This window comes from Engystomops pustulosus, chromosome 2 (assembly GCF_040894005.1).
Source record: "Engystomops pustulosus chromosome 2, aEngPut4.maternal, whole genome shotgun sequence".
Taxonomy (NCBI): Eukaryota; Metazoa; Chordata; class Amphibia; order Anura; family Leptodactylidae; genus Engystomops; species Engystomops pustulosus.
Genome location: NC_092412.1, coordinates 245,146,210 through 245,166,146, shown reverse-complemented (window position 1 = coordinate 245,166,146; position 19,937 = coordinate 245,146,210). Strand labels below are relative to the sequence as shown.

Below are 19,937 nucleotides of genomic sequence, written 5' to 3'. Positions count from 1 at the left end.
TGATAGGTGCCCGGTGGTGGTACCGAGCTCAGGAAGAATATAGAGCATGCGCTATCTTTCCCAGTGTTTACGGCCATACATCTGGAGTGCTCCAGCAATCTCTCATTGTAAATTTGACAGGCACAGATAGTATAGCATCCCTGTCTCTCTTTGTATATTATATATTCTTAAACAGGACTGCTTCCCTATGAGTCACTCAAATAATACAGGCTCAGATTTTACTTCATTCCTTGTCTCTCCTTTTTGGCAAATCGTGCTGCAATCTCTCCTTATAAATTATACTGGCACAGATAGTACTGTTCCCTTCTCTCTCACTTCAACTATCTAGACTTCAATAATAGTCATTCATGTTCTCTGAACACAATGGGGCACATTTACTAAGGGTCTGCACACTGCATTTCCGTCGAGTTTCCCGACTATTTCCGATTTGTGCCGCATTTAACAGGAGTTTTTGGCGCACGTGATTGGATTTTTGCGCAAATGCGCCGATTTTCATGCAACACAAAACGGGGGGCGTGGCCGTCGGACAACCCGACTGATTCGGACTGAGCGCGGGATTTAAAATTCAAATTGTGTCGCAAATCAATGCACTCCCATACATCGGGAAGAAGAAGGTGAACTCCGGCGGACCTGAGCGGGGAAGCGACACATGCAGGATATCGGGCGCACGATCTTGTTGAATCGCGGCATAGTTTAACCACGTCGGACAATGCACCTCGGGGATTTCGCAGGGATCGGGTAAGTGAATGTGCCCCAATGTAATTTATGTAGACATGGATACGACCATCTCTCTATTAGAGAAACAGAGAGATGGTTGCATCCATGTTATGGAGTCTCCAGCTGATTATTATCCGTCTCTCACTGTAAATTATGTAGGCACAGATAGTACTGCATCCCTGACTTTCCTCTTTAAATCATATAGACACATTTAGTACACTCTGACTATTTTCCTTATTGAATTATAGAGAACTGTTACCCCATCTTTTACTATAAATTATGTAGGCACAGATAGTACTGCCTCCCTGTCTTTCTTTCTAAATGATGCAGACAAGAATAGTACTCTCTTTTTTTCTCTGTAAATTTAACAGAACTGTTACTCCGTCTTGCACTGTAAATTATGCAGGCACAGATAGCACTGTCTCCCTGTCTTTCTATGTATATGATGTAGACATAGATTGCATAGATGTATTCCTGTATTTATAAGGCACAGTAGACACAGATAGTACCTTCTCCTTGTCTCTCCTCTTTGGTATTTTTTGCTGATGTTTCTCACTCATTAGTTGTGACTTCCTGATAGAGGAAAAGGCTTCTAGACCCAGAATATTTAAAAAACAAATTGATTTATATAATATTATAAGGTAAGAGATATGACAATGTGTAAATCTTGAATATTACTTGGGCCTCTGTATTCTGTAGCCTGAATAATAAGACTCCTCTCTGAATGTTCAGCGACATTACTGGAAAAGAAACCTTTTGATGCGTCTGATTTGGTCTGGTTCACTGAAGGCAGCGGCCGAGTTATCTGTAGCTGGAGCTTACGGGGGAGAGAACATTTCATCCTCTAATTCCACAGTAAATGTAGCTGAGGTCATGCAGGACGGCGCCAGGTCACAGGAGAAAGCTACAATACATATGAAAGAAACAAGCTATGAAAAATAAAAAGTGAGAGGTTATTGGGAAGCGGCTGGATGTGGGTGTAAGGATCAGCCGAGGAGATGGAATCTGCGATGCGTTCAATCATATAACATGTCTGAAGTGTCATACACGAGGATCGGTGGTATATGGCGCATGTATAAGACGCGCAGTGAAGTCTCATGGGCCGAACGTGTATGTCCTCGAGCGAGCCTAGATCACAGACCGCTGCAGTCAGAGGCCGCTCGGAAACCGGGAGAGATGCAACGCAAAGCACGGAGCAAAGAAGAACGGTTTTTATTATAGGAGTAGAGTTTATGGAAAAATAAATCCAGATTTTTCAAAAATTTGTTACGTTTTTTATATTTGTAAGGACATCGACCATCAGTTTCATCGATGGAAGCCTAGACCTACTTATAAGCTCCTGAGGGATCCCCCTTTTACAAACTTCTTATAATATAACTCTATATGCTACGATTATGGTGATAAGCAGGTATAAAAATTATGCTAATCAGACGTTACCGGAACACCGCGACTCATAATTTAATTACTTCCCCATTATAGTTCCAGTCCCGGACTGAGAAGAGCAATGAGGGAGTGAATAAAGTATACGTGAAGGTGCACTGAGGTGCTTCAGTAACATAGCGAGAGCACCCCAAACTGATTAGCATAATTTTTATCGAAAAATCGCGGATTGCAGGGTTGTAATAAAAGAAGTTTGGAGAACAGAGATTCCTCTTGAGTTTGTAAGTAGGACTAGGCTACCATCAATGAATCTGAGGGTAGATGTCCTTTATGGATATCTTGTATTCTTTAGAGGGGTAAACCATGAAGAGGGGCTTGATAAAATAAATCTTCTATACTATACCCCTCAACTACAATAGTGTCGCCATCAGCAACCATGACCTAAAGATATTCCATCGATGTCATGGCGTGATTGAAGGACGATAAAGCTGATCATCTCCATTGATTTTTACTTTAAGTAGGACACTAAGTCTTGACCTACAACCAATGGAGCGCCACGTGTGTTTGTTTTTCAAGTTGTTTCCATTCCCCTGGGCACATATATACTAGGGCAGTAGTGGCGAACCTATGGCACGGGTGCCAAAGGCGGCACTCAGAGCCCTTTCTGTGGGCACCCGGGTCATCGCCCCAGCGCACCAGACAGGACTCAAAGAATCTTTCTGCAGTTCCAAGCAACTTAAAAGATGCAGCTTTCAGTCATATTTCAGTCATATTTTGCTACTTACTTTGCTACTTGGGACTGTAGGAAGAGGGAGAATGAATAGACAGGGCCAGATTATCTTTGGAGGACCTTCTGCTGGCCCCACGATTCTCTGTGTACAGAGGGACACTGGAAAGAAGCTACAATCATCAATATTTTCCATCTTTTTACTGTGTTGGTGTCCTCAGGAGGCCAATATGATTGAAAGTTGTTGAACAGGAAGCAATAAGTTACTGCTTTCATTTTTGGTTGGCACCTCGAGATAAATAAGGGGGGTTTTGGGTTGCAGTTTGGGCACTCGGCCGCTAAAAGGTTCGCCATCACTGTACTAGGGGATGTTCTGACCAAAGAGAGGCGAGTGGTAAATATGCCGGAGACTGACAACCCCAAGACTTTGGGGCGACAACACAAAAAATGCCCCAGTGGTCTGGATCTGATGAAGGGGGTAGCTCAACCCCAAAACGTATCATCCTTCATGTGTCCAATAAAGTTGACGGAACTCTGCCTATATTTTATATTTTGCCACTTCTGTGTTTTAATCTTTTTAAAACACCGTACAGGCAGTGCCCTACTTAAGGACACCCGACTTACAGACAACCCCTAGTTAAAGACGGACCCCTCTGCCCACTGTGACCTCTGGTGAAGTCTCTGGATGTTACTATGGTCCCAGGCTGCAATGATTAGCTGTAAGGTGTCTGTAATGAAGATTTATTGATAATCCTTGGTCCCATTACAGCAAAAAAATTTGGAAACTCCAATTGTCACTGGGGCAAAAAATTTTTTTGTCTGGATCTACCATTATAAAATATACAGTTTCGACTTCCATACAAATTTAACTTAAGAACAAACCTGTGGATAGGGCCAAACCTGCTGATCGCTGGCGCCACACTTGTCTACTTCTGTCAGCTCCATAGAGATGAACGGAGGAACCGGCACATGCGCAACGGGCTGCTCCAGTCATCTCAGATGCAACAAGGGTACAACAAACCCCATTTTCCTGATCCGTCGGGGTCCCATCATTGAGACCCCAACCACCAGCAACTTAGGCCCTATCCAACGTGCTCTCACCAGACAACCCCTTTAACTACTTCCCGTCCTGTGATAGGAAAAAAAGTCTATGGCTGCAGCAATATAAGTATTTTTTTTAAACTAATCTAATTTAAGAGAGGACTTGGCACCCAAAATAAAGCCAAGAAAAAAATCTATATAGATTGAAAATTAAAATATATCTATCCAAAAACAAAACATAAAAAAAAACATAAAAAATAAAACATAAATGTCATCAAAAAGTTCAAAAGGTGAAATCACACCCCGGTCATGAAGAAGTTAAGACTGTGTTGGTTAGTGTTCATCATGGGAAGCTCTTACATCTTGTGGAGATGATAAATGTTCCGGATCTTTCTTGCAGGGAGCCGGCACTTAGATGTGAGCGCTGCACCCGCAGACCTTTCCACTCTATGCAGCAATTACATGTGACCTTTCACAGATCAACACAACCTTTCCATTTGTTTTTCAAAATTGATCCACATTAAGGTTTTTTTTTTTCCCCTCATACTGGGCCGAGATACGAGAGAAGATAAATGTGAACTCTGCCCTTTCACTGGCTGCTTATTAGGAGGAAGAAAACCGAGAGAAGCGGAGCTAATGGAGAACGTCCAAGCTGACGACGGAGAAACCATCGGCAAATATCTCCGTAGATATAAACCCTGGGACTCCGATAGACCTCCTGGACGAGAGAGGTCAAAGTTAAACACTGGGCGTTACACTAACCTTGTTCTATCGAAACTCGAACAATTTATCAGGAGATATCTTGGGCCTAGAGGTCAGTAGGGTCAGGCGATTCATCAGATTTTTTCGAACAAAAAGGAAACTTCAGATTTTTATCAGAATCACAACATTTATGTCTCTGGGGCGGAGCTCATGGTGGAACGGGGCACAGGTAACATCGGAGGTGGAAGATGATCCCTCCAGGTTCCTAGAAAATGTACATTTTTGCTTACAGAGAGATTACAGACAACTCTGAAAGATGAGGGGCACGGAGAAATACGGTATGCATGGGGCTACAAAGTTAGTTCGGAGCATGGAAATAAGTAGGGGGCAACCTGGATGAGGGCCTAGATAAAAACTAGTGGCGACAGAGAGCTAGGGCGCAGAAATAAGATAAGACGTAGAGAAATTGGGAGCTTGAGTGATACAAGAGACAAAGGAATTCATAAAAAAAATCAAGAATAAACTTGAAAATGTACTTTTAAAAGAAAAAAAACTTGATTTCAATTTAAGCAAAATATCATCCAGCCCCCTAAATGAAAGTTTCGGAAGGACATATCGGGGCAACATGCCTGTTTTCCATGGGTGGTCTGCATCAAGATGTTATCAAATAAAAACACAGTCTTAAGTCTATGGGGTCCCCACAGATTAAAAAAAAACAGATATATGATGGGTGTGAATATTTTTTTTCAACTAATAATTTTGCTAATTTCTCCACAAAATGATACATTAAACCTGTAGAACATTTTTAGATAAAATTCCGTTTTTATCTTTATGCAAATGAGCTTTTTCAGTGCATCAGAGGTGGGGCTGTATCTGCCGGTGCACCCATTTCCTTCTCTAATAAGAGGGCTGTAAGTTATTGTGTAAGGTCTCATGTACTGCACTGTGAGGGCACGTGGGCCACAAACAATGAGCTATGTGCCACTGATTGCACCAGACCGTGAATGTGCACTATTGAAGGCTATAGGTTGTGCGGACTCTACACGTGGTTGTGTGGATGAGGTGCAGGAGAAAGGGAGGGGCATCAGCAGACATGACCCCACCCTTTGTGCTAATTTGCATAACGATCATTCAGAATTTTTGATTGAGGCACTACTGGAATGTGGTTGCATAAAAGGGGTTGGGCTGATGGTGGCCCGACAAATGAATCACTAAAATTTCTTATCAGGAAAAATGCTTCTTTCTCCACTTGCCAGGCTACTTTCCTCTTCTACCTTCTTCAGAACTATAATTTATATATAAATAGTTTTTGCACTTTGTCTAATGAAATTGCATTGTAACCCAGACTATGATGTGTTCCTTTTATATAGGTTACATATATATATACATTATGACCACTGAAAAGCTGGACTCCAATAAAACCCAACATTTACGCAGATCTTGGGACACACCTTTCATGTACATTATACTGTATGTATAGAGGGTTGTGTTCTTATTCCTCTCTCCTCCCGAAGCAATTTTCCACAGTCTAATTCCGTGGATAGAGTGGTCCCCGACGTGGAGTTGGACGGGTGAGTGGGTTTACACTGCAGCCCATAAAAGAAACAAAAGGCCTTTGCATGCAAAAGGAACGAAAGAAAAAAAAACATGCATAAATAACAATAATATCAATAAATGGCCATGATATCATAAAAACATGCATAAATTATAAAAATAACATATCTTAAAGACATCATGAAAAACATGCATAAATTATAATAACATATCTCAGAGATGTAAAAAAAACATGCATAAATTATAAAAAATAAAAAATCTCAATGATATCATGAAAAATATGCATAAATAATTATAACATCAGTAAATGGCCATGACATTATAAAAAACATGCATAAATTATAAAAATAAAAAATCTCAATGATATCATAAAAAACATGCATAAATTATAAAAATAAAAAATCTCAATGATATCATGAAAAACATGCATAAATTATAATAACATATCTCAATGATATAAAAAACATGCACAAATAATAACAATAATAAAGGGCAGTGATAGTATACGGAATAAGCGTAAATGGTTCTCCAAAGCAACAGGATTGTGTGACACTGTATAACAAGGCAAGATCCCATTACCACAGTCCATTTGAGGCAGAAATCGGTTGGCGCCATGTGATGATGTCATCACACCTTCCATCCAAATATCTAATTTTTTTTTTACAGCAAACAGGACAGATGGGGGTGGGGCTTATGTAATAGAAACGGGGGAATTATAAGGATGAGGGTGATAAAGATGAGGACGTTATAGGTGCTACTTAAAATGGGCATAAATTGAGGTGCATTATAAGTGGGGAGTAGAGAAAAGGAGGGGGAATTTTAAATGGGCCCCAAAAGTAAAGGGGGCAGTATAAGGAGGTGGCTACAGTAATGAGTGGGGTGTCACAGGAAGGGGGAATTATATAGTCTGTTGGGCAGAAAGGGGGTATTATATTTTGTGGGTACACTAAGGGAGTGGCTGCAGTTAGGGACAGGGCTTTGGAACTAAAACATTTCAGCTACATCCCCCACCTTCCGCTCCCTGGTTTAAAAAAAATTCTCAAAGCCTGTCTACCAAGTTCTATTTCACGACAATGAATGTGGAGACAGTTCAAAGCCATTTTGGTACACCAATTCATAAAGCCATTGTCCCAAAATCTCACATCTCAGTCTAAATTACCGCACAATTTGTGCACTAAGAATGTTGACCACAGTTGATGAATGCCCCCCCCAATGACTATTAGGTGCACATAGGTTCCCCATTCCATCATCATATCCACTTAATGTTCATCAGACCACAGATAATCTCCTCCTCACCTGTTCTATATCACTATTTTTCCTGGATTTATAGATGAATTCTCCAATGGCCACAAAGACTGATAGAACAAGCCCTGCGGCGAGCACTATGAAGATGCCACCAATGTTCTCCACTCCTAAGGCGCTGGCTTCTTTACTGTCTTCTTCCGGGCAGCCATTCCCTCGCCACCACTTCTCCTTCATCATATGTAATTTCCCTTCTTCTTGTAGCTGGAGAATAGCGATGGTGATTTTGTCCCTGTATGGAGAACCTGGAGGAATATAAAAGTTATACATCACAGGATTGTAGGAATGTCCTACAGGCAAGGGCCTTCTACATACTTTAAAGATCTGATACAGCCCATGGACAAGTATTGATGGTCTCTCAGAAGAATAAATCCTGGCCAACCTCTGTAAATGATGTCCCCTATGCCAGTATATTACCCAACTTTCTGGAAGGAGCCTATTTTTGAAAGCCACATTCAGGGTCGGCTTCAGGTTTCAGTAGGCCCCTGGGCGACAGAGCCTCAGTAGGCCCCTCTGAACGCACGTGGCGGCATTAAAAATTCAGAAATTATAACATATCTCCTGTTCCCTACAATATTCCCTAGTTTATCATCCCAAACAGCCCCCTCATGGTTATTTTATATAAAGCCCCCCTATGGATTCATTTGATACATTCGCCCTCACCCCCATGGATACCTTATGTACAGCCTTATGTGGGCCCACCCATTAGCTCTGGGCCCCAGAACTTGCCCAGGTATGCCCAATGCTTATGTCGGCCCTGGCCACCTTGATCGTAGCAGATAACTACTGCCCAGCAACCAGGAATCAGGGAACACTTCAGAGAGTGTTTAAAGGAAATCTACCAAATGGATGCAGTGCTTCTAAACCAAGCACACTAACATGCTGGTGTATGCCTCATGAAACAGGATCCGTTATTATAAATTATGGTTTAAAAAAATATGCAAATGAACCACAAGGGCTCCTGGATACATCACAGGAGCCCCTTCTGGCTCAGTCATCTACTGATTAATCACGTCCCCTCCTTCCCCAGCCAGAGGGCTGGATGGAGGAGTGAATAATTAGGAGATGACAGAGCCAGAATTGGCTTCTGTGACATAGCCAGGAGCCCCTGAGGCTCATTTGCACCAATTTTAAAGATGTTTGTCTCAAAAACTAAGCTATTAAAAGCGAAAAGAAGAATGGAACCTGTTAAAGGAGGTACACGTCAGCATGTAAGTGTGCTTGCTTTAGAAGCACTGCATCCATGTGGTAGATTTGTCTTGAAGGAAATTATCATTGGAAGTAGATCTGATGGTTGATTCTTCCTGCTGCCTCTGCCCTAATCTGTAACGTAATAATCCTGGAACCTAACTTGTTAAAAACTTTAATTTAGTAAATAAACTGCAGAGACTACTGGGGCGTGTACTAGCCTGGCTGGGCACTGGGAACTAAGGCTAGTACACGCCCCAGTAGCCTCTGCAGGTAATTTACATATTACTAAAATCAAGTTTCTAACAAGTTAGGTTGTGTTATGAGACTATTAAGATACATATTAGGGCAGAGGCCACCTGGAAGAATGTACCATCACATCTACTTCTGATGATAGATTCCTCACGGTAGGTGTCCTTTAAGGTGTGGTCACATTAGGGGGTCAGTAAGTTGTCTCTTTCCTATACAAAGACACCAGTACCTTAGACAACACATTCTACTTTAGGGATGTGGTCGAGCAGAGGGTTGAAAGAGTTAACAATATGCGCTAATTAATTTAGTGGCTTTCGTTAGAATTTCTCCCGGCGCCATCAATCACGTCTCCTGCCCTTTATTTTCTCTCTGTTTGTCCAAGTGCTGAAAATCTATTTGTCATTGTGCCGCTGTCACCCGTATTAGCATTTTCTAACAACACTTCCCAGAAACCGTTTATTATGTTAAAAACACATCATAATTTATACATTTGGAAAAAGTATTCGGGGTCCGGCAAGGATCAGTCACTGTCATTCCCACGGCAAACACAGAGTTTTATGAGAGTAGAAAACAATAATTTTCTCCCATCGGCAGTCCGAATATATACAGACACCACAAAAAGCAATCACTCAGAAGGGAATTTTATGTTTAGAGCTCCTCGTGACCGGAGAGGCCTCACATATAACAGCCCTGTCCATATAATGGACTGTAGTATCACACAATGGGCAGAACATGAAATGATAAGTGCCTTGGATTGTTTGCATCTCAATATACAAGTGGCAGAGCTAAATGTGTAATCTAGAGGGGCACGGAACGGGACCTGCATGGAAATGCCACCACTTATAGGTTGCGAATGGTACTGATCCACCTCATTCTCGTGTATAACTATGAGCTTCAATATCACACTAGGCCCTGAGTGTCCCTCCATCTTCTGTTGGATAAGTCTCTCGTTTTAGCAGACACCTCACAAGTAATAGGAACACATCAGAAGTTTCGATCAGGGGGTTCAGGTGATGACATCTCAACCGATTGATAAGAAGGACTTATCTGAAGATGTACTCCTTTGGTTTCGATCAGCTGCACTCAGATCTTTGAGTGTACCAAGTCCTACACCACCAGCATACCCAGTAGAGATGATCAGAATCAAAGGTAGCAGGGCACATTTACTTACCCGGTCCCTCGGAGTTTCCGAAAGTGCATTGTCCGACGACAATGAAGATTCAAGAAGATTGTACGCCCGATATCGTGCATGTGTCCCTTCCCGGATCAGGTCCGCCGGAGCTCACCATCTTACTCACGGTGCATGTAAGTGTTTGGCTTGCGACACAATTTGTTCGAATCCGTCGGATCATTCGACGGCCTGCCCCCCGATTTGTGTTGCATGAAAGCTGGCGCGATTGAGACACAATCCTACTATATCCCTGTCCCAGCAACCCGATTCCCAAAAACGCTGGAAAACCGGATGGAAATGTGGCTATGGGGCCCTTAGTAAATAAGCCCCAGTGTCTGATTACTAGGATCACCTCCATTTCTGCCATCTATATCTTTAGTTTGCAGTCCTCTCAAAACTGGTGGGTGGAGTCCTCTCGGCTGTGGCTCACTCCTCCACCTACCCTCTCCATAGACTGACACCTACTTGATCTTCTGATCTTCTCTCGTGAGCAAGAAAAAACTCAGCAAAAATTCCTGAATGGAACTCATGAAACAAGAAAAGTAAGTGGAGAGGAATTACTAGAAACTTCTTCTGAAAGCTGGCCATGGTGAGGCCATGGTTTTCCCTAGGAGCGAAGCTGGTCAAGCAGGTGCCCTAGATGCATAATTTCAAAAAGGAAGCCAACAAGTTTTAGGAGAGAATGTGGGTGAAGCTAAACCTAGTTGCATGTTTGGTATCAATTTTTTTTTTACCATATTGCATGGTAGGTCCACATTTCCATATTCAGTTAAGCTTCAGAGTACCTTTAGATTATGGAATCCCATCAGGGGTGGATTAAGACTGCCCTGGGCTGTATGAATATTATAGCCCCATACTAGCCAGGAAACAACCTCCTACATATGAGGGCTCATCTACTTAGGGTCCGGGGACCGCACTATCGCCGGGGATCGCGTAATGGACAGGTAATGGGTATGTGGGACCCTTAGTAAATAAGCCCCAGTGTCTGCTTACTAGGATCACCTCCATTTCCCATGTCCCTTCTGTTGCTTTCAATCTGTGGTTTCTGGAGCTTTGGAGGACCTTCAAAAGTCCTGAAATGGCTCATGTGTACATGTGTATTAAGAACATGAACAAATGAACAAGGTCAAGATCCTTCTCAGTATAAAATTTGGTGGGTGGTTTGGGTGGCCATGGGTCCCTGAGAAGGCTTGGGCACCGGGCTACTGCACAAACCGCCTATATATTAACCCACTACTGACCCCCGTATTAACTTACCTATTGGTGTGCCAACGCCATAACCTTTTGAGTCAATGAGCCCTCCAATTTGGGTAAGATTGCAGTTTCGTTGTGTGACGTATTCAATACTGGTGGACTCCATGAGCAGCGCGTAATCTGTGGTGAGAACCCGCTGAATGCCCTCGTCGTTGTTCTTCACAAGTGCTGTCTGCTGCCTGCTACTCATGAAGGCCCACATCTTCTCATAAGTGGAAATTTTGGATTTCTGCAAGAATTGAAAAGTAATCACTAACAATGAACTTCAAAAAATGGAAGAGATGGACATCAGGGCATGTGGACATGTGCAGACATTATGGACGACTAGGACGTTTGAGGGATCTGATAAATATGTCTCGTTGGACCTTCCTCCATCAGCGGCTATTATGTGGATGAGGGTGGCATGCCGACAATTTGTAGGCAAACACTAAGTCAAAAACAGCACAAGGTCTACAAGTGCCCCTGGGCCAGACCGACCCCTACCCTGAGTTGGACTGACTCAGTAGAGCCTTAGTGGAACCCCCAGTAGGCCAAAGGTCTGACACAAAATTATAGGCTTCAAAGTCCAGCCCTTATGATTTGAAGGTAACCTTCAAGCAATTATTAGATTACATTAGATTAAATTAGATTAATCTCTACCTTAATTCGAACCTCCCATGCACGTATTCAGGACTTCTCCCGAGTTGCTCCAATTCCCTGGAATGATCTTCCCCGGACTCTCAGACTAATACCCAGCCTCCAAAGCTTTAAACGTGCTCTTAAAACCCATCTCTTCAGGCAGCCTATCACACTCGCTAACTGCATGAAATGTCAACTCTCCCTTTACTAATCCATCCAATGTCCTATCTACCATCTGTTATCCAGCAAACAGCAGATATATACCAAGCTCCAGGCTTCTCTGCAGAATTTTTCACCTAGGACCCTGTAAATAAGATGGCGGCTGATGGCTGGTTCAAGCAGCAACATCGTTGCATATGACTGTTTGTTCTTTGTAATGTAATATAGTTGTATATGTCCCCTATGATTTGTAAAGCGCTACGGAATTTGATGGCGCTATATAAATAAAGATTATTATTATTAATTATGTTACAATAGGAACTACAAATATTGTGCCTAAGATATTGTTCCTCAAACTTTCCAAGCTTTGTCTAAGATGCCCCATCGGGACAGTGACATCTGTGTTATGATGGCCTATGGCCACTATATATATAATCCTGTGCCTGCAGAAATGTCTGGATAGCTGCGCCTTTAACAACTGATAAGACAATGTTTTGGTTGGAGGTGAGTCGTCAGATGCTTCGTAGGCCGATAATATCTCATTCATGTCTTCAGTGTTTTCTATACCGTAAGGAAATCTGTTTCCAGGGCTGATAATAAATATCCGGAGAAGAGACATTCCCATTTACTCCCTCATGATTTATTACCATTTGTGGACCGTCGGTGCCTCCGTTTCACTATACCATAAAATATCAGTATTAAACCGTTCATCACGACCACTCCATGCAAAATCACCAATAAAAATACAGCGTACACTCATTGCTTGAGGATATGGACTGCAGGACAGGGCTGCGTAACACAGGACATATTATCATGAGCAGTCAAAATTCCAGCAAGACGCTGACCTGGACACAAGCAATGGAAAGGATTAAAGCAGCAGTATAACAGTGTGTTAATCTTTAGGGGGAAGTGACCTGGGCGCATTTGCTCAGGCAGTGTCAGGCCATGGTTATGATAACAGCAGTATAAGAGTGTGTTAATACTGTAGAAGACAGTGACCGGAGAACATTTGCTCAGGCAGTGTCAGGCCATGGGATTGATAGCAGCAGTATAAGAGTGAGTTGATACTGTAGAAGACAGTGACCTGGGAACATTTGCTCAGGCAATGTTAGAGAAATGGAAATGATAGCAGCATAAAAGTGTTAATCTTAAAGGGGGGCAGTGAAATGAACACATTTGCTCAGGCAGTGTCAGGCCATGGGATTGATAGCAGCAGTATAAGAGTGAGTTGATACTATAGAAGACAGTGACTTGGGCACATTTACTCAGCCAGTGTCAGACCATGGGAATGATAACAGCAGTATAAGAGTGAGTTGATACTGTAGAAGACAGTGACCTGGGAACATTTACTCAGGCAATGTTAGGGAAATAGAAATGATAGCAGCATAAGAGTGTTAATCTTAAAGGGGGGCAGTGAAATGAACACATTTGCTCAGGCAGTGTCAGGCCATGGGATTGATAGCAGCAGTATAAGAGTGAGTTGATGTTGCAGAAGACAGTGACCTGGGAACATTTGCTCAGGCAGTGTCAGACCATTGTTATGATAACAGCAGTATAAGAGTGAGTTAATACTGTAGAAGACAGTGACCAGAGAACATTTGTTCAGGCAGTGTCAGGCAATGGGAATGATTACAGCAGCAGAAGTGTGAGTTGATACTGTAGAAGACAGTGACCTGGAAACATTTGCTCAGGCAGTGTCAGGCCATGGGATTGATAACAGCAGCATAAGAGTGAGTTTATACTGAAGAAGACAGTGACCTGGGAACATTTGCTCAGGCAGTGTCAGGCCATGGGATTGATAACAGCAGTACAGGCAGTCCCCGGGTTACATACAAGATAGGGTCTGCAGGTTTGTTCTTAAGTTGAGTTTGTATGTAAGTCGGAACTGTATATTTTATCATTGTAATCCCAGGCAGAACTTTTTTGGTCTCTGTGACAATTGGATTTTAAAAATGTTGTATTGTCATAAGAATCAATATTAACAATAAAGCTTCATTACAGACGCCTGTGATAACTGTTACAGCTGAGTATTGTAGCCTAGGACTAAAGCACAAGAAATTACCAATATCCAGAGGTCCGTTTGTAACTATGGGTCGTATGTAAGTCGAGTGTTCTTAAGTAGGGGACCGCCTGTATAAGAGTGAGTTGATACTGAAGAAGACAGTGACCTGGGAACATTTGCTCAGGCAGAGTCAGGCCATGGGTATGATAACAGCAGTATAAGCGTGTGTTAATATTTAGAAGACAGTGACCTGGGTCCAGGTGCTCAGGCAGTGTCAGACCATGGGAATGATTACAGCAGCATAAGAGTGAGTTGATAATGTAGAAGACAGTGACCTGGCAACATTTGCTCAGGCAATGTTAGAGAAATGGAAATGATAGCAGCATAAGAGTGTTAATCTTGAGGGGGCAGTGAAATGAACACATTTGCTCAGGCAATGTTGGACTTTGGGAATGATAACAGCAGCATAAGAGTGTGTTAATCTTGTAGAAGACAATGACTTGGGAACATTTGCTCAGGCAACGCCAGGCCAGGAGAATGAAAGCAACAGTGGCAGAAGAGTATGTTAATCATGAGGTGGGCAGTGACCTGGGAACATTTGCTCAGGCAAAATACATGGAATTACCAATGGAATGATAACAGCAGCATGAGAATGTGTAAATCTTGTAGGGAAACAGTGACCTGGACATATTTGCTTAGGAAATGTCAGATCATGTGAATAATATTACCAGTGTAAGAGTTTGCTAATCTTGAGGGAGACAGTGACCTGGGCACATTTGCTCAGGTAATGTCAGACCTTGGGAATGATATAAGCAGCAGCATAAGATTGTGTTTATGTTTAGGGGGGCAGTGACTTTGGTTATGACATTAGCATAATAGGGCAAGATGATGACATTATGTGAGAATAGTCAGTGTTGTGAAGTGAGGAGCCTAGCAGATACATAGTAATGATAATAGCAGCAGAAGATGAGTGTGCTGATTTTTAAGCAGACAGTGACCTGTCTGTATATCATATTAGAGAAAAAATTGATAGTCATAGAACAATGATTATATTATGAATCCCAGGTCTCAGTACGGGTAGGGCATAAAGATTAATTTGCAATCAGCTTCGTATTTTTTATTAGAATGTCTTTTTTTAACACCACAAACCTATTTATCATGCTGCGGGATACATTATAGTCCGCTGATAAATTCTTACTGCCTGTACCCGCTCCTGATTGACTTAATCATTCTGAGGAAAAACAAGCCACTGAAGGAAAATTAAAACCTTTTAGTTCAAACTCAAAAATTAGATTGCTTAACCCGAACAGATCAGAACAAATCCCGTCTCCGACACAAGTTATGCATGCGTACACCTGCTCGTGTCTGCCCACATCCCCTTAATTATCTAGACGAGAATTCTTTAATTAACACTAATTTAAAGCAAACTGGAATATTAACTAGAGTTCACTGGTTTCTTAGGAACCGAGACGAAGGAACAATGACATTTTTGTAACCTGGATTTGTTCTGGTGTCTCGTAAATTAATGTAAGTTTTGAGAGGAAATGCTGGAAAATGGAAGAAATGTCTTAAGTTTTAACGTAAGGTTTTATGGCTTCCACTCGAAATAAATGAGCGGTTCAAAAAGTACATCCTCCATGGAAGAGCATGGCTGTAGCACGTGATGTAACGTTAACTTAAAGGGAAGGTCCACCATGTTTTTTTCACCAAATATTGAGCCTACCTTGCTAATTTTTCTGTGAATATTTTCTGTATACATAATTAGAGATGAGCAGACCCAATGTTTGGGTTCAGGTCCGGCCACCTGACCCAGACATGTTGCCGAACAGCCAAATCGGGAAATTGAGGCCCCTAGAAACTAGCTGTGGCTATGATTGGCTAGGGTGTGTCCAATCGTAGCCATCTCTAGTTGCTGTGGTGTCAATTTGTCTTGTCAGGTGGCCGAACCCAACCATCAGGTCTGCTTATCTCTAAACATAACCTTTAAGAAGCCCTTCAATTGAATTATTGTCTATTCTTGCCCCCTTACCTAATTGCAGTGTATTTCATACAAGAGAAAAGTGTGAAGGACACTCATTAATCTGCCATCCAGGATCTTGTCTACTCTGATCAGATACGATCTTGACTATAAGGTTTTGCACTTTGGGTTGTTTGCTATCAATGCCTGTATGCCTCAGCACAGCATCATATGGGCAGATAGAGATTGTGCTATATTTGCCTGCTGGGAGGACAGTATTCTTACAACTCTCTATATTATACCCTAAAATCTACAAGACCATAAGTATACAGTCAAGGAGGCATCACTGGCGTCCCTCTTATTATAACTGTGTGACTGGAGACTTCTTATCACCAGCCGTAGCTGTTACATGAGTTTGTTGCACTTGCTGTGGAGAGGCTTTAGGGCAGTGGTGGCGAACCTATGGCACGGGTGCCAGAGGCGGCACTCAGAGCCCTTTTTGTGGGCACCCGGGCCATCACCCCAGCACACCAGACAGGACCCAAAGAATCTTCCTGCAGTTCCAAGCAACTTAAAAGATGCTGCTTTCAGCCATATATTAAAGTGATACTTACTTCGCTATTTGGGAATGTGGGGAGAGGGAGAATGATTAGACAGGGCAGAATTATCTTTGGAGGATTTCCTACTGGCCCCACGATTCCCTGAGTACAGAGAAACACTGGAAAGAAGCTAAAATGATGCAAATTTCCCATCTTGTCCTCAGGAGGCCAATATAATCGAACGTTGTTGAGGAACAGGGAGCAATACATTTTTAGTTTTGGTTGGCACCTCGCAATAAATTTTGGAATGCACTTGGGCACTCGGCGGCTAAAAGGTTCGCCATCACTGCTTTAGGGTATTGTGAATGCAATGCCTGGTGCCTGAGATGGTAACCCCTGAGACAACGGAGAGGAATATAATTCACAGGGGGTCACCATGAGATCCCATGACCCAATGGAAGAGAAGGTTCTCAGAAAAACTGGATAAGGTAATAGCGGCCGACTTCTTACCTTGAAAAAGGTCATCGTTGACCCGTCTCTGACAGCCCCATATTCGATCTTTGTTTGTTTGGCCAAGTCATCTGCAGAATCAATGGGAGACTCCATTCTTTCCACCGTGAGGAAAGCCGCCAAGTTTGCCGTGTAGGAAGAGATGATGATCAAGGTAAAAAACCACCAAATACCTCCAACTATTCGGGTAGAAAGGGCTTTGGGCATTAGCTCTGATCCTGTTTCAAGACATAGGTGTTATAAAATCAGACTTCAAAGTAACATATATAATAGTAATTGGTTTAATGGAACCTGCCTGAAATGTGTGTACCCCTTTCTATTCAATATTAGATTTTTAAATTTAGAATTTTTTTTATTTTAGATTGTTACCACCTGTTATAAAACTTACTGTTACAGCTGTAAAGAACACTGGTTTTTATACTATCTTAAACTATTTTATAGACTGGACACGTTGTCTTGTGTTTTCAGGTATTGGGTTTATATATAACTTATGTATGTTAAAATTAAATTTGAAATATTATTTATCTATTTTTGTATAATTTTTTTATGGCTTTGAAAATTTTTAAAGATGTTAAAAAAAGTAATTGCGATTTCGAAACGGGCTTCTTTATGCCTAACGCTTCATCATTATCATAGATAGGGATTCTTTATTGTAAGAGCAGTGAGTCTATGGAACCCTCTACCACAAGATGTTGTGAGGGTCTAGACACGAGACAAGTTCAGGAGGGGCCTGGATGTCATTCTTGAAAGAAAAAATATTCCTTGTTAACCAGATTGTTGTGATTGACCGTCAATCTAGAATTTCTTTGGAGATCGGGAAGACATTTTCCGTAATATAGGCCAATCAGCAACAGCCTTGTGTATTTTTTTGCCTTCCTCTGGATAAAATTGTAGGATAGTAGGTTGGACCCAATGTATCTAGGTCTTCTAGGTCGAAAGATGGTGACCCTTTAAAACTGCAGTGAATGGGTGAGGTTTGCATAACCCTGTCATAGTCTGGATTGTCCTTAAAAAATGGAGACTGTTGGCACAACTAATTGGGGGCAAAATTTGACAAACTTGGACCAACAGATTGTTTGTTGTACAGGGGGTGTCCCAATTCTTTGTTCGTTTATAAAGGGGAGAAGAAAGAAATTTCATATCTGTCTAGCTACAGTCTACGACAGATAAAGCTCTAAAATCAAGAAATTGACAATTTCTCTCAAAACCGGTAACCGATAAGATCTGCCCCTCTATTCTAGAGAAAGGATATTGTGGATATTGTATAATAAGAAGTGAAGTGTTTTTGGGTTATCCGGGAGATTGTTCTTCCTTATGATGAAGTACTCTGTTATAATTATCTGCTATAGTTTCTGGAGATGATGAATCCTCTTGCCAGTCACTATGCCAGCTTCGGGCACAAGCATGTTTACACTTTCATGCCGACTTCCCTGATGTGATCCGAGCTCAGAGCGTCTTGCGGTCTCATTAACCGTCAACAGGTTTGATTGGTACCTCCTTATTTATGTGACACCGTGAAGATCTGAAGAAGTGTCTCGTGAAGAGCATCTTATGGTGCCCAATGGGTTCTTAGTCTTTATCAATGTCTTGGCTAATTGGCACTTTTGTCTGGAGTGTTTCAGTCTAGAGGGTTTTGTGAAATATACACTTTTGCTAAGAAATCAGAATAATTTGCATAGCGCATTCTAGGGCTGTTATGAGACAAAAGCCACCTAATTAGAAGTGTCGCTAATGTCACTTAAGTGGGACTTTGTTGTCTTGGGCACTGCCTACGTGTTTTAAGAGCTACACCAGTTTAAAAAAATTGATCACAAAGCATCCTAATGCTAGGACCAGCTGAAAACACCGGGCTGAGAATCAGGCAATTGCACTGCAGTGCCTCCACAGGGCAAATTAAGTATGACAAGAAGTTCCTTTAAATCCACAACTCTCTTTGGATGGTCCTTCTAACTTAGGTCACCTAACTTAGTTTACCTACTTTTTAAAAATTTTAATATGTGTTTACTTTTCCCATTTCTTGTCATTGGATCATTTAAGAATCCAGTGCCCTCATAGGAAGTGCCTTCTTGAGGTCTGGAGGTGTGAGGCTATTAGGAATCTCATTCTCACAAACCCCAGTCTCTTTTACTGTAATGAGTTGACATAGACAGGCTTCTACTGTGATACTTGGCCGGTAGCTAAGCTGGGGGGTTGGAGAAGGTTGTTGGGGATCTTCTGCCTTTGGACTAGGCATGTGATAGACCACATGTTGGCATGCTGCCATATTTAAGTTAATAAAGTTACACATGTTAATGCAGTATGGAAGAGCCAGGACCTCGAGATTAAGTGAGAGAAGTCTTGAATAAGGAACTCCAATATGAACTCCAATTGAAATCGGAATTCCATAATCAATAGCGGGCGAAGATTGGGAGAGAGAACGCTCATACGGTAAGATTGCAGAGGTGAATAAATATTACATTAGTATATATAGCCGGCTCAACTAGAAGTGTGAGGCACAGCATAAGGCACAACTCTAGTGGAGGTGTGTTTTTGCAGGATTTGCAGGACCAGCTAGAGTGTAGACAATTGGGAGTGGAACAGGGGGGCAGACAGAAGCACAATGCGTTTCGAAGACATACGGAACCCTTTTTCCAGTGGAAAGCTTTTTCTCGCTCCCCAATGTCAGTCCTGCGTGTGCGGAGATGAGACCATCTCTCATTTGGAATCCAATCTGGTGTGTGCCCCCCTCTTCCACTCCCAATAATCAGGAAAGCACATTACGTAGGGTATGAACCACCTTCGTTCTCATAGTTCGGTATGAAAAAAAAACTATTTTTATCAAAAGGCATAACCTATGTACAAGGAATTGTTATAAATTGTTATAC

General features: G+C 42.0%; 1 protein-coding gene across 6 annotated transcripts in view; it reads right to left on the bottom strand.

Annotated features, from left to right (window-relative positions):
• The window catches only part of GRIK1 (glutamate ionotropic receptor kainate type subunit 1), a 228,557-nt gene that overhangs the window by 8,106 nt on the left and 200,514 nt on the right, over positions 1–19,937 (bottom strand). For 2 of the 6 annotated variants that reach the window (XM_072138649.1, XM_072138651.1), the window contains 4 exons: positions 17,074–17,291; positions 11,292–11,517; positions 7,418–7,668; positions 6,019–6,180 (listed from right to left, as the gene is read on the bottom strand). In XM_072138649.1, coding sequence (XP_071994750.1) covers positions 6,031–6,180; positions 7,418–7,668; positions 11,292–11,517; positions 17,074–17,291 — 845 coding nt within the window. In that variant the 3' untranslated portion in view covers positions 6,019–6,030. Of the gene's footprint in view, positions 1–6,018; positions 6,181–7,417; positions 7,669–11,291; positions 11,518–17,073; positions 17,292–19,937 lie in introns of those variants that run through there. The other 4 variants (XM_072138648.1, XM_072138650.1, XR_011853384.1 and 1 more) reach the window with 3 other exon arrangements.